This window comes from Bos taurus, chromosome 4, assembly GCF_002263795.3.
Source record: "Bos taurus isolate L1 Dominette 01449 registration number 42190680 breed Hereford chromosome 4, ARS-UCD2.0, whole genome shotgun sequence".
Lineage (NCBI taxonomy): Eukaryota > Metazoa > Chordata > Mammalia > Artiodactyla > Bovidae > Bos > Bos taurus.
This window is the reverse complement of record NC_037331.1, coordinates 33,617,418-33,630,758: the sequence shown is the minus strand read 5'-3', so window position 1 is coordinate 33,630,758 and position 13,341 is coordinate 33,617,418. Positions and strand designations below refer to the sequence as shown.

Below are 13,341 nucleotides of genomic sequence, written 5' to 3'. Positions count from 1 at the left end.
AAGCTACAGATGAAACAGTAAAAGAAAAGCAGAAAAATACAAGTTACAATCCCCTCTGATACACTGAAGTGTTTAGGAAAAAAATAAAACTGCAGTGTCTTGTGGGGGTTTTTGCTGTTGTTGTTCCTTGCGAGAAGACCTTGAATTTGCACCATCTTCCTCTCAAATAGTTTAGACACTCTATCATAGGGTGTTCCCTTTAAAGTCCCTATGAAGCAGGTGGATAATTTCAGGCTACTCTGTAACGTTCCATGATGGCGTTCACATGGTGTTTGGCAGAAGATCATGTGACACTAATAGTTTGAGAATTTTCCACGTGCCTACCTTTGCAGCCCATGTACTTCTTACCTACATGGTCAAAATATACCCGATTTTTAAGAAGTCATACGTGCACACTTAAGATAGCAATCATCAAATTCCACAATAGTATGGGGAACACTGGAGTAGGTTTCTGATACCATCTTTAGAAATGCAGGTAGAAGGGATTAGACGAGTTCAAGGTGGACAGCAAGGAGCACTAACACACTAATCCCTGGTTATGCTAGACGTACCCCCATGACACATCATTGCTTTTCAATCTCTGAAAATGAAAATCCTGCACAGAAATAATAAAACTTGATCCTGGAAAAGATGAAGAGCTTAGTCAAAATGTCAAAGGCAGAACTGCTGTGGAATGCTCACAGCCCAGCCAGTTCTCTGCAAGCACAGTTGATGCCACTATGCAACTTAAGAAGGAGAAAGGCCAACTCGTTCCAAAATAAGGCCACTCACAAGCCTCACATTTGCTGTCATTTCTTCAGGATAATAAATTATTTCCCCTGTTGAAATTTCCATCGGCTCTACCGTTGTTTGAAAGGCAACCATTCATATAATCATTCAAAAAAGGTATTTATACAGTGTCTGTTCCATGACCAGCAAGATGAATAAAATAATGAAAACGACAAACAGAGCCCCAGCATACTTTCTAGTCAAGAGTGTAAGACTTAAGATGCTAAGGGGGGAAAAAGGCAGGGGAAAAATTCAGTTTAAGATTGGGTAACATGACAGAGAGTAACTGGTTGATTACTTTAGACTAGATGGGGGATGATAGCCTTTTCCAGAGGATGACATTTCACATGTGGATGACAAGAAGGAGCCAGATATGTGATTAAGAGAGGAAATAATATTCCTGGTAGAAGCAACAGCTATTTCAAAAGGCCAGAAATTGAGAAACAGATATTCTGTATTAGAGAACAAAATCAAAAGGGGATGGGGGTTGGGGGAGGAGAGAATTAGATGAATTCAGAAAGCTAAGCAGTGTCTAAATCATGCTGAGATTTATAAACCAGAGTTAGGAGAGCACAGAGAAGCCATGGGAGGTGTGTACGTTGGTGACTTACACTTACAAATATGCTGGCTGCTGCAGAGAAAAAGCACTGCAGGGGAAGCAAGGATGGACACAGATAGCCCAGTGGTGCGGCTGTTACAGTGGCCAAGAGAGAGAGAATGCTGGCCTGGCCCAGGGCACTGGATGCAGACAGACAAGTAGCTGGAGGTAGAGACACAGTCGATTGGACCTGATGATAGGTTTGACGTGGGAGGAGAGAGAAAAAAGGGAAGTGTAAATGTTAGACTTTTGGTTTGGCTAACTGGCCAGATGGTGAGACCGTTCACTGAGTAAAGGAAGACTAAACAGGGACAGGTCAAGAAATCAAAATTATGTGTTGGCCACTTGATTCTGAAATGTCTATTAAACAGCCACATGGAGATGCCAAGTAGACAGGTGGACACAAGAAGCTGTCGAGAAAGTACACACTGAGTGGCTAGGAGCACTCCCCTGGGCTTCCAGTGAACTGTGGTTTGAACTTCATTTCACCTTGTTCTTTCTCTTGCCTTACCTAGCTTTGATGAAGCAAGAATCAGAAAAAGTATATGAAGAAGCTTTGCAAAGAATAAATTGATGCCGTCATATTTGTAATTATTATCACGTATCACCTTCCATCAAATATTTATCTGGTGCACACTGTGTCTTCACCATGGAAGTTTCAGGAAATGTAGATTTTGCCGTCCCTGTCCCCCAGGATACTGTAGCTTCTAGTGGGCTCACATGGTAAAGAAAAGTGAGCCTCATTCTAAAAAGGATAAAGGGAATAATCTCCAAAAGAGTTAGCACGTCACATGACTCCTCTGTAACCTTAGGCAGCCGCACAGACTTGCCTTTCTTATTTTCTCACACACCAAGACAAATAGCACAGAATTGAGAGGCTGGAGTTTCCCTAGCAGGGTGTCTGCTTGAAACACTTCTGGTGCTCCAACTATGGTGAATGTTCCCACACTGAATGCCACATATTAGCAAATTTCACAATTAGCTTCTCCTTCATGTTTAAAGACATTCCTATGAAAAATGCAGTTTCATGCGGCAAGAATATTTCCACTATGATAGTGAACATGAGGAGAAGGCACTGGCAACCCACTCCAGTGCCTGGAGAATCCCAGGGATGGGGGAGCCTGGTGGGCTGCCGTCTGTGGGGTCGCACAGAGTCAGACACGACTGAAGTGACTTAGCAGCAGCAGCAGCAGTGAACATGAAAACTTTAACATGAAGTTAGTTTATTTGATTATTAACTGAGAGAGCTATGTCTTTAAAGAATGGGACAGCTAACTGGGCAGCTTGACCTGGGCTGTGGTCAGGTAGCCAAGGAGATCAGCTCCTCTAGGTCAGAGCACGCCAGATGGACAGACCAAGAACAGGATGTCAGCAGTTCCAAAAGGTAATGTGAGGCCATGGCTAACTGATTCTCTTGGCCATGCTGTTTGATCCCATGGAGGATGGGGGGACTTGCTTTTGTTCTCATTCGATAAAAGGAAAAAGCTTTCAGGGAGACATGAATATAACTTAGCTGTCTTTATATCTCTCTCTCACACACACAAAAAATGTTCAAAACAAGGTCAGCTAGGAATTTCATCTAGGAAAATGATGACCCATAAAAAGAATGAATATTTGTATCCATATTATACTCACACCCTGACACGGTCATCACTATTGTCACTAATGAGAGCATCATCCCTTTGAAATGCCTTTCTTTCTGCAAACTATTATGAAATTGAAGTTCTTACAACTCAGCTCTCACTAGAATTATCACTGAGGTTATCCACTTGAAGAATGAAAACACATGAAACCATTCTCAAAGGCAGTGGGTTCACAGATGACTCTTGGGTCTACAGAGTCATCCTGTCCATAGAGAACAAAATTAAGGTATTGAAAATAATTAATTTAACAATCTAAGTAAATTGCCATGAGTATTCAATTTTATGCACTGTATTTTAACCAGTTTGGAAATTACCAAAGTTAATTTTAAACCCACAAGTGACTTCTTTCAACAGTGATTATGCTTATCAACTCTTTCCAAGAGGTATGACATTAGTGAGCGACTAATCTGATCTGATCTGATGACATTAGTGGAGGTAAGATCTGGGATACACACTAATTTTGTGCAGAGCACATTTTGAAACTTGACCTGCTGCAGCATTAAATCACCTAGCATTTTCTAAAGCCAAGTTAAAATGAGTTTTCCACTTAATTTTAACTAGTATCTAGAATTATCCATGCCAGTATCTCTATGGCCCCCTTGACTAATGCAGAATTTTCTGTCCTGCTCTGTTTTCCAGCCTCTGCCAGCACATACATGCCGACGGTGTGCAACGGCCGGGAAGTCCTCGACTCCACCACCTCATCTCTGTGATTGTGAATTGCAGTTCAGTTGTCGTGTTTTTAGGATATTAGATGAAAGTGCTCATGTGCAGCTCCAGAATGTGGAAACAGCAAAAGAATACCCCTAGTACCTTTTTTTAGAAACAGTACAATAAATTATTTTTAAGGACTGTACAGTATATAGTGATGTGCTAGAACTTTTTAGACTGATTTTAGTGATTATTAATGATTCCTTAGAACCTGGAAATAACCCATTGTTTACAGAGCTGAGCACTGGTGACAGGGTCTGACAGGGTCAGTCTGTTAGAAAATATGGTGGCAATATTAGATAACCTTTTTTCCTATGAAGTTTTTTGTAGGCCCTTGTTGTAACTAATTTAGGATGAGTTTCTATGTTGTATATTAAAGTTACATTATGTGTAACAGATTGTTTTTCTCAGCACAAAATCAAAAGCATCTGTATTAATGTAAAGATACTGAGAATAAAACCTTCAAGGTTTTCCAGCATGGTGGATAATGGCCTTGTTCTTATTTAATCATTTCAGTTAATTTGACTATGTTGATTTAGACCATTTCTATTTTATTGTTGGAGGAAATTATCTAACTATGCTTCTCTTTACATCTGTTAATAGATACACTGAACACAAGTTTTACCCTGTAAGAGAATTGTAAGCATGTCTAGACTTCTTCGCAGATCTTTGCAGATAACATGATCAGAATTTGACTGATGACACCATAAATATCAGGTTATTACAGTGGCCAGACAATAATACCCTTATTGGTTTCTTTAAGCCACATGTGCAATGCAGCCCAGAATTTGCCCAAATAGGTCTCTGAGGTGAGGAGAGAGTTCTTCCATTCCTGTATTCCTCTGAATACCAAAACTGACCTGTCAGGGAAGGTTTGATGGCTCTCATTTCCCAAAACCACCTAAATTTTTAGCAAGGAGCCTGGAAAAGCATCTTATTCCATTGGAAAATCACTCTGGTGGTTCACAGCTGAATGAGGCAATGAAAATGCAGGATATCTTCTTTTCCAAAGTCCCAAGAACAATGTTTAGGAGCACACAGACTTGTCACTAAACTTGAATATTTTACTAACTTAAATAAAGGAGCACACAGGGAAAGCACGGATAAGCTAAAATGGGGTCATTCTTACCAGTACTGTCCTATTTCTCCTGATAAGTCCTTGAGTAATAAATCATTTATTAATGTAGAAAAATCACTGAGAATCTAACTATCTGCTAGGTCCTGCACCAGATACCATGGACAGAGCATGTATTCATTTCCTGTAACTAATCTGACAACTTAACATGAACTCAGTGGCTTAAAACAACAAAAATTGACTCTGCACAGCTGCACCTTATTGGCTATGGGGAGAATCTGTCCCATTCCTCTTCTAATTTCTGGTGGCAGTCAGCTTCTTGAAATTATATCACTCCAATCTCTGCAGCCGTCTTCATGTCACGTTCTCCTCTGTGTGTCTCTTATGAGGACACTTCTCACTGGATTTAGGGTACACCTGGATAATGCAGGATGATCTTATCTCAAGATCCTTAATTGCATCTGCTAAGGCCCTTTTTTGAAATGAAGTAACATTAGGATGTGTAACTTCTAGGGGGCCATGCTTCAACTCATGACAGGGAAAAAGAGGATTACCAAGTACTTGCCTTTAAGAAGCATCAAGACTGGAAAATATGCTAATGAGGAGACTGCCACTGAGGGAGACAGTGAGAGGAAGGAAGAGGAGGCTATGAGGGACCCACAGGCTAAATAACCAGGGCCTAGATAATCAAGACTGATACTATTTTTAAAATATCCAGAAATAATGAGTAGGTGCATGAAAGCCAACATGACTGGCCTTGAAGGAAATAAACTGAGGAGTCCCATGTTAGCAATTCTTTTCCTCCTTCTGGATGCCTTTGAAGCGGCACCCTCATCAATGCGTCCAAAACTCACCAGATGCTTAAAGACAACAGTGCAAAACAGTCTCTAAATTCTCAGATTCAAAGAACATGGATGGGAGGGGGTGGGTGTGGCAGATTGGGTAACAGTAGTTGTCAAAAAAGACACTAGATGTCAAAAAAGAACTCTGTTGTGACTGAAACTGGCAGGAGTGCTAGATAGGTGTGCTCAGAATGAGTACCTGCTCAAAATCAAGGCTGAGGCAAGGCTGATGGCAGAGAAAATAAACTCAGTCCACTGATGGGATTTGACAGGCCGAGGAAGGCAATATCAGGTGAGTTGTTCAGAGACACTGCTGATGCCTAAAACAATCAAATTGATCTTGGATCTTCTTAAACAAGACAATTAGGTTGTGGGTGACTCCTGAGTGGGTGTTTCTGAGGACGGGTTTTGATCTGTGGTCACTGTATTTCACTCCCTGTCTTTACACTGAAAGTGCATTGACTGACAGCTCTCATCTTTTTTCTTCCCTGCCATGAACCGTGTTTCCTATTCAAATGCACACACCCTAACATGTGATCCCTAGAAGTAATTTTTTAAAGAGCATTCAGCATATGTATGGAAAATAGCAACTATAAAATCCTTTTTACATGAGCCATTTCAAACCAATAGGTTTTGGATTGATTTTTTTTTAACTCCAGTAACAACATTTCATTCTCTCAGAATATAAAACTTGCTAAGCTGATCCATCTTTGCAAAAACATCTTGAATGCAAGGAACTCAAGCAGAATGATGTATCCCACTCATAAAAAAAAACATACCAGAGCCTCACGATATGGTTAATTTTTGTTGGATTCCTGAGTGTTTACAGCTTTTGAAATTCTCTGTGTCCTCTCTAGTTTAAATACTAATGTTTACTTGCCCACTCAGATTTCTCACAGTAACATAAAAATGTCCCATTTTCAAATTGTGAGGCAAGCTGGTTTGCAGATCACACAGAGGACAAATTAAGAGAGTGGCTGAGAAAGGAGGTAATTCAGCCAGTGTCTTTGCAGACTTCAACCCCACAGTTCCTCTCAGCTAGCCCCCTGCTTTATCCATGTAGCCACCATGATAGTTTGGGGTGTCAGAGCTCTGTGGCAAAAGGCCACAGAGAAGCAAAAATAAAATGAGGTGCCAGGAAGATGGAACATCAGTACAAATCAAAACCTTCACAGTCCTAATAAGGCCCAAACCCACGAATAAGGCAATTATCACTCCTGCACTGTGAAAGAAAGTTTAGATTTGCATCATTCCCACTGGTTGGACTCATTAATTTAACCCAAGCAATGGTCATTTGAAATCTGTTGATGGCTTGGATGGAAACCCTTAGATGGTTAGCTAAGATAAAAGGAATATTACTCCCTTCAAAACCAAATTTACCAATATCCACAAGCTGTTTTATTTAGTATTCTTCATCCAGGAGTCTTTATTAATAAGATGAGGAAAATTCCAGCAAATGAAAAGCCTAACTGGGATATTTTGCTCAAGGCAATTGGAGGTCTGTTTCTTGAGCCACCAGTCATTAAAGGAATCCTAAGTGTCCTTTGCAGTTCAGTCAGTCTTAAAATAGGATTTGGTAAATACGTGTGGACTGAGGTGTACATGGCCTGAATACATGCAATGGATGCTCCAGTGCTGCCAGGGAACCCTATCCAGCACCAGAGCTCATGAATCTAGGCTGACACTACTTTCATACATCAATATATGTTACTTCCAAATAGTTAATTGAAATAAAGCTGTCAAAGAGATTGAATATTATCTCCAAATCTAGTTACCTTAGCAATAAATGTTATAGAAATCACAATGAGGAAAGGCTTTTAAATCAATCTTACTGGTTGACTTTGAACCAATTCACTTGTTTTATCATTTCCTAATCAATATCTACAATCAAGTCCCAGAACTATAAAAGGAACTCAGAAGAGTATCTGGCTTTGTCTTTGGTGAGTGATTAAATCACCAAGGGAAGGTAATGCGCTATTTTTTTCTTGATCATCTCTAGAGACTTGAGAAACTTTGAAGGTGTAAACTCCTAAAGGGCAAAGAATCTGTGGAAATAGGTTATTCCAAATAGTTTTGCCTGTGGGTTGTAGTGATGGAAAACAGTGGTCAGCAAGCCACAGCCCACAGGTCAAATCCTAGCCTAGCATCTGTTTTTATAAAATCTGTGAGCTAAGAATGCTTCTACATTTTTAAATAATTGGAGAAACAATACCAAAAGTATTATTTCATGACAAGTAAAATTGAAATGAACTCAAATTTCCATGTACATCAAGTTTTATCAGAATGTAGCCATACCCATTTGTGTATAGACTATCTGTGGCTGCTTTCATGCTATAAGGGCAGAGCTGAAACAGAGACCACATGGGCTGAAAAGCTGAAAATACTACCTGACCCTTTACAGAAAAAGACTGCTGATCTAGACAACTGCAATGGTAATATCCATCAATAGCAATTGTAATAGTAATATCAATTAATTTTCAATTATTTGTCCCCATCTTTTACTTCATTTATGATTCTAAAATGAACTCATCTGAAAACATTAAACCAAAATAAAATTCAGCAAAAGTGTAATTTCTGGCCGTTTACTATGAAGGTGAACTCCATTTTAGTGTCCAAAGAAGAAGTCAGGTGATGGTATTTTTTTAGGTTTATCCTCCTTGAGTCCTTTTCTTAGAGCAATCTTAATTTAGAACTTGGTCATGTAAACCTTAGATAATGTTCATGGTCACTAGGAAATAGATGTGAGGATATATAAATCCTCTGAAGAAGTTCTACTCTACCTATCTTTATAAATGTGAACAATACACTGCCAATGAAATCAACTTCCCACCCCAGCTCTCAGGAAATTTACATTCATGAGGAAGAGAGAAATGATCTGCATATTAGCCTCCCATCAGGAATGACCATGAGTCACAGGAAGTAGCTCTACTGACAGATGTCAGATGACAGTTGACCAGATTTGTCTTGAACTACCCCAGAGGGTAAATGACTAGACACAGGTAATCCTTCCACATAACCATTTAAATCACCTTTTCTCTCCTTGGGAAGAAAATAATGACAAAAATCTACACAAAAATACTATGAAACATTTTTAATCCTGAAAAGGACTTGATTACTAGTGATCAAAGAGGGGAAAAGTCAATAAAAATAAAGTTCAATCTTTTAAATCAAGTGAATACAAATCAAATAGCTCAACATTGTTAAATGATATGATATGGTTTATCCATGGAAGATATGGTCTCATTCAGTGGAAAACTGATTTAAATATGTTTTGACAGAGTGCTAAAAGATTTTATAGGTGATAGCTGACTTAATGGAGTATTTAAGGCTTCACAACTGCCTTTTAGAAAAATAACAAATAGCTTCTTCTACCACCTAGAAGGGAAAAGTTTTAACAAATGTCAATTAAAAGTCAGAAATGTGATTGTTTATGCCTTTCAACATTACACTGAGCTTTGCAAAGGCAAGACATAAAGTAAGTTTTATAGCCAGAATTCGTCTGAATATCTTCCTCATAATATACCTTCTGTCATACTTCTTCAGTGGTTGAAATAAAATGACAATCCACTGGGATCCAAATGAAAAAGTCAGCTCTTTCCAAAGATGGGACTGAGCTGCCAAAATCTATTTAATATCTAAAATAAGAAATAAAATAAATAAAATTTTCAATACCAACTATATTTTCTGAGAGTTCATTAAAATTTAAGGCATTTTTGACATGTCAGAGATTTTAGTCCAGTGACAAGAGAAGAAAGACGCTATCTGTGAGCAAATCCCAGTTATCTCTATGGCTTAGAACATACATGCTGAACACAGCAAAAATGAAGACAGAGGTGGCAGGTGACTGTGTGGAAACTTCCTGACTCTGCCCAGTCTGCACAACTTTGCCAGGGCTCCTGTGAAAGGGTGTATTTCAAGTGTATTTTTATTCTTTTGTTTAATTTTTGATCATAATGGGGAATGGCTCACCAGCAGTGATGGCAGGATAAAAATGAGCAATGTCAAAATAATTTCATTATAATAAAATGTAAGAAATTAAATGTAGAAAAGGTTTATGTAATGCAATATCCTCTGTGAATTTCACAAAAAACAACAAAGCCCACCTCACTTATACTCACGAATCTAACAGTAGTGACATACACAAACATTCATTCAACAGTAACACAATGGTCCACTGTTTTACCCACCAGTGAAATAAATTCAAGTATTTATTTTTCCTTCATTGGCCACAAAACTAAGGATGACCTGCTGAATCAAAAATTACAAGGCATACCTCATTGACAGACTGGGGGCAAAATATTTAACAAACTTGTCCCTGTGCCCTACCTCACTGGCCAATTACCAATCTTTTTAAAACTCTGGATTAAAACCTATAAAGATCACTGTTTATTGAAAACAAACAAGATCACCTTAGATTATATATGGTCAGGAAACTCCCCTCTTTCCTAGTTTTAAAACAAGTTTTACACAAAATTGGTCATACCCAGCTTCGTTCAAACTTCTTTCGACAAATATTCAATTCCTGCTAATATCAGTATAACCTGTCCATTAGAGAAAATACCACAATTATCTGGATCATTTTTTCATAAGAGCAACAATACTTATTTCATAGCTGCTTATGGTACGACAACATTCTTATTTTGAATACAGATATATGCAATATTCTAAAATTGAATTTCTAAGTAACTTAAAAAGAAAACTTCCATGGAAGTAATAATCCTTACGGCCTAGCATGTAACCTTTGATGCTTGACACAGGGCAAATGTACCCACTGCCATTTTGGGGAGGCCATAAATTATCCCAGTAGCTCTGTACAGTTATCTGTACTGATACACAAGCCATCCCACTTTTTTCTCACGATTTTGCAAGTGATTTGATAAAAAAAAGCTTTCCTATTCATTCTAAATTATACTTCAAGTATTACATAAATTGTTTCAAGCCATTTGACTTCTGTGATAGTGTCAGCTTGTTTTTATTAGGGGAAAGTCTAAGCTTCTCTTTGCCTTTATATATATATATATATATATATATATTTTTTTTTTTTTTTAAGAATCCCATTTCTTAAAAAGCCCTTCTTACCAGTTCCAACAAGGATGGAATTTCAAAGGCGATTATAAGTTTAGATAACCCAAACACATGCTGACTCTTCATTAAGAATTACTGCTTACTTAAGGCTCCTGAAATCAAGAAGGATACCCTATGGAAAAATGAAAAATCTATTGTCTTTCTTTGTTCATCATTTTTAATAGAAAACATGTTTAAAGGTCAGTCAGGAAAATAAATAATGGGAAAAATAACTGTACCTTAAAAAATTTTTCAAATCTTCCCCAAAATATAAACAAAGAAAAGACATACATGGGATCACAATGCATATGCTCACATTAGCCCTCCAAACACACTTTTTATATAGAATTTATAAAGAAGAAAAATTACCCATTAATTATATGGCATGCATCAGCAGTGCACTGGTGGGCTTAACCTTGGTTTTGAGTTATGTGTATATACAGATAAATCTCTTCCTGAGTTGAGCTTCATCTTCAGTTGAGACTCAAACCATTTGCTTTCTTATTTTCGGCAAGACACTTGACCATGTGATAAGGCAATCTAACACTTCAACCTCCTTCCCTTCTCAGTGGCGTGGCCCTCCTCTGTAACATCGCCAATGTGCTGGATATGAGGACAGGCTCTAAACTATGGTTCTGTAAAACTAGAGCGTGGGTTTCTTTGTTCATTAGTCTGACAGCTACAGCACTGTCTTTTCATATATTTGGAGATCTTGAGGATTTCAGTTGAACAGATTCAAAATGGTCTTCTTTTTCCTATGGGTGGAAAATATAAAGACAAAAACAACTCATTAAAATTACAGTAAGATTTTAGGATCTTACCTACCCAGAAAGTAAGTTTTGAAATCAGCTCAATGTATGTACCAGCCACTCATAATTGGGATTTTACATTTAAAGGGGAGGGTAGCAGATGTAAAACAGATAGCATGCCTACCCCAAAGACACACAATCCAAAATAGAAGCAAACACATGACTGTAATAGATACCAAAAGACACAGCTGTGATCCTTATGAAGAAATTCACTGAGACCCTTCCAAGGAGGACATCTGATCTGAGTGCTGAAATAGATGACCTATTCATGTAAACTGTAGATAGTAAGCTAAATAGTCTCAAGATAACATAGGGTAAATAATAAGAAAAAAGGAGAGCAGAAATAAAGAGAACATAAATAAAACATAAGATCATTTGGGTTCACTGATAAGTTTTAGGAAAATCTTTGGGGATCATGTTTACTAAAGATATTAAAAACAAGCCATCTCAGATAATAAATCAAAATTTGAGTGCAAGTATATCATTGATGGAATTTGTTTTATAATGCATTCAAAAAATGTAATCTATTAAGATAAATTATTCTTCTTTAATGGGGAGAAAAGGAAGTAGTGAAGTATCTCCCAATGTTTTCATTGCTAGACAAAGCTTTCCAAAGGCTGCTAGAATGTAGTGGAGGGACTATGCTGTTGAGGAGAATAAAGATGCAAAGAATTAGGATTATTTTAAAAGTAAAAGAAATATGAAGCAGATCAGTCCTGGGTGCACATGGATATGTGTATAAAACTGAGAAGTGAAATGAGAAAATAACAGGAAATAGATTCTGAGTATCTGTCAAGATGAATCAGGTTGCTTTTGTGTCTTCTCCCATTTGAGCAGAGAAGTCCAAGACTTCAGATCAACTTTAGGGCTACATGGTCAGAATTATAGAAAAAAAAAAAAATCACAATGCGGACCAGCATATCCCATTTCCCTGCCTCTGCCCAGGCAACAAACCCCTGGGAGAGCAGCCTGCAAATTGTAGCACCCTAACCCACTGGTTCTAGGAGAATCTACCTCAAGTCTCACATATCCCAGCCTTAATTTTGTAGGAATAACCATCGATAATCCAAATATTTGTTAAACATCCATATGTTGCAGGAACAGGAACATGGACTAGACTTTACGGGATATAAAATGCCTGCCCTCAAGGATCTCACCGTGTATTTATAGGAAAGAGCATTAGACATCAACCATGAACTAGAAGGGAACGCTGAGGTTTTTGTGGCCTTGCTTTGAGAAGATCTGATTCAACCTGTTCTCAGGAAGGGGAGGCAGAGACCTGTTGGTTATCGTCCAGGTAGTGTTTCAAGTAAAACACTGGAAGCCCTCTACACAGTCATGTTTGCTTCATAGGGCTTTTGTCACCATGTCCTCTGTCTTCACAGGGGATTTTGCTCCTATAACTGATATGGTGGGATATATACACACATATGTGTATGTGGTTAACATCACTAATTAACTGGAATCTCCTGATGGCAGGAATCCTATCACTTTTTAATTCCCATAAAATGACCCAAGGCCTCACACATCATTGGCTGTCAATCAATGGTTGTGAAAAAGTCCTGAACCACTCACATGTAGAAAGAAAAATTCTGAATTGGAACTCAGAAGATGCAGTTCCTAATTCCTACCTCACCCTCTCTTGGACAAAGTGAAACTCTCTAGGTCTCAGTTTACTCATGCATTAAATAAAGAGGCATACAAAATGATCTTTTAAAGCTCTAAATTCAAGAAACCAAAGAAAATCCAACTTCTCCCAGAAGTTTCTCCTTAGCCTGTCACTACCCACCTACCTGCATTCTTTTCTCTTCTGCTGTGCTCCAAGAGACCC

At 38.2% G+C, this 13,341-nt stretch overlaps 2 protein-coding genes across 2 annotated transcripts in view; one reads left to right on the top strand and one right to left on the bottom strand.

Moving 5' to 3' along the window:
• The window catches only part of GRM3 (glutamate metabotropic receptor 3), a 251,401-nt gene extending 247,203 nt beyond the window's left edge, over window positions 1-4,198 (top strand). Inside the window, 1 exon segment of the mRNA NM_001098123.1 lies at window positions 3,649-4,198. Coding sequence (NP_001091592.1) covers window positions 3,649-3,722 — 74 coding nt within the window. The 3' untranslated portion in view covers window positions 3,723-4,198.
• Window positions 4,199-10,861: 6,663 nt separating this feature from the next.
• Window positions 10,862-13,341, bottom strand: part of ELAPOR2 (endosome-lysosome associated apoptosis and autophagy regulator family member 2) — a 221,166-nt gene continuing 218,686 nt past the window's right edge. The window contains 1 exon segment of the mRNA NM_001046238.4: window positions 10,862-11,456. Coding sequence (NP_001039703.2) covers window positions 11,397-11,456 — 60 coding nt within the window. The 3' untranslated portion in view covers window positions 10,862-11,396.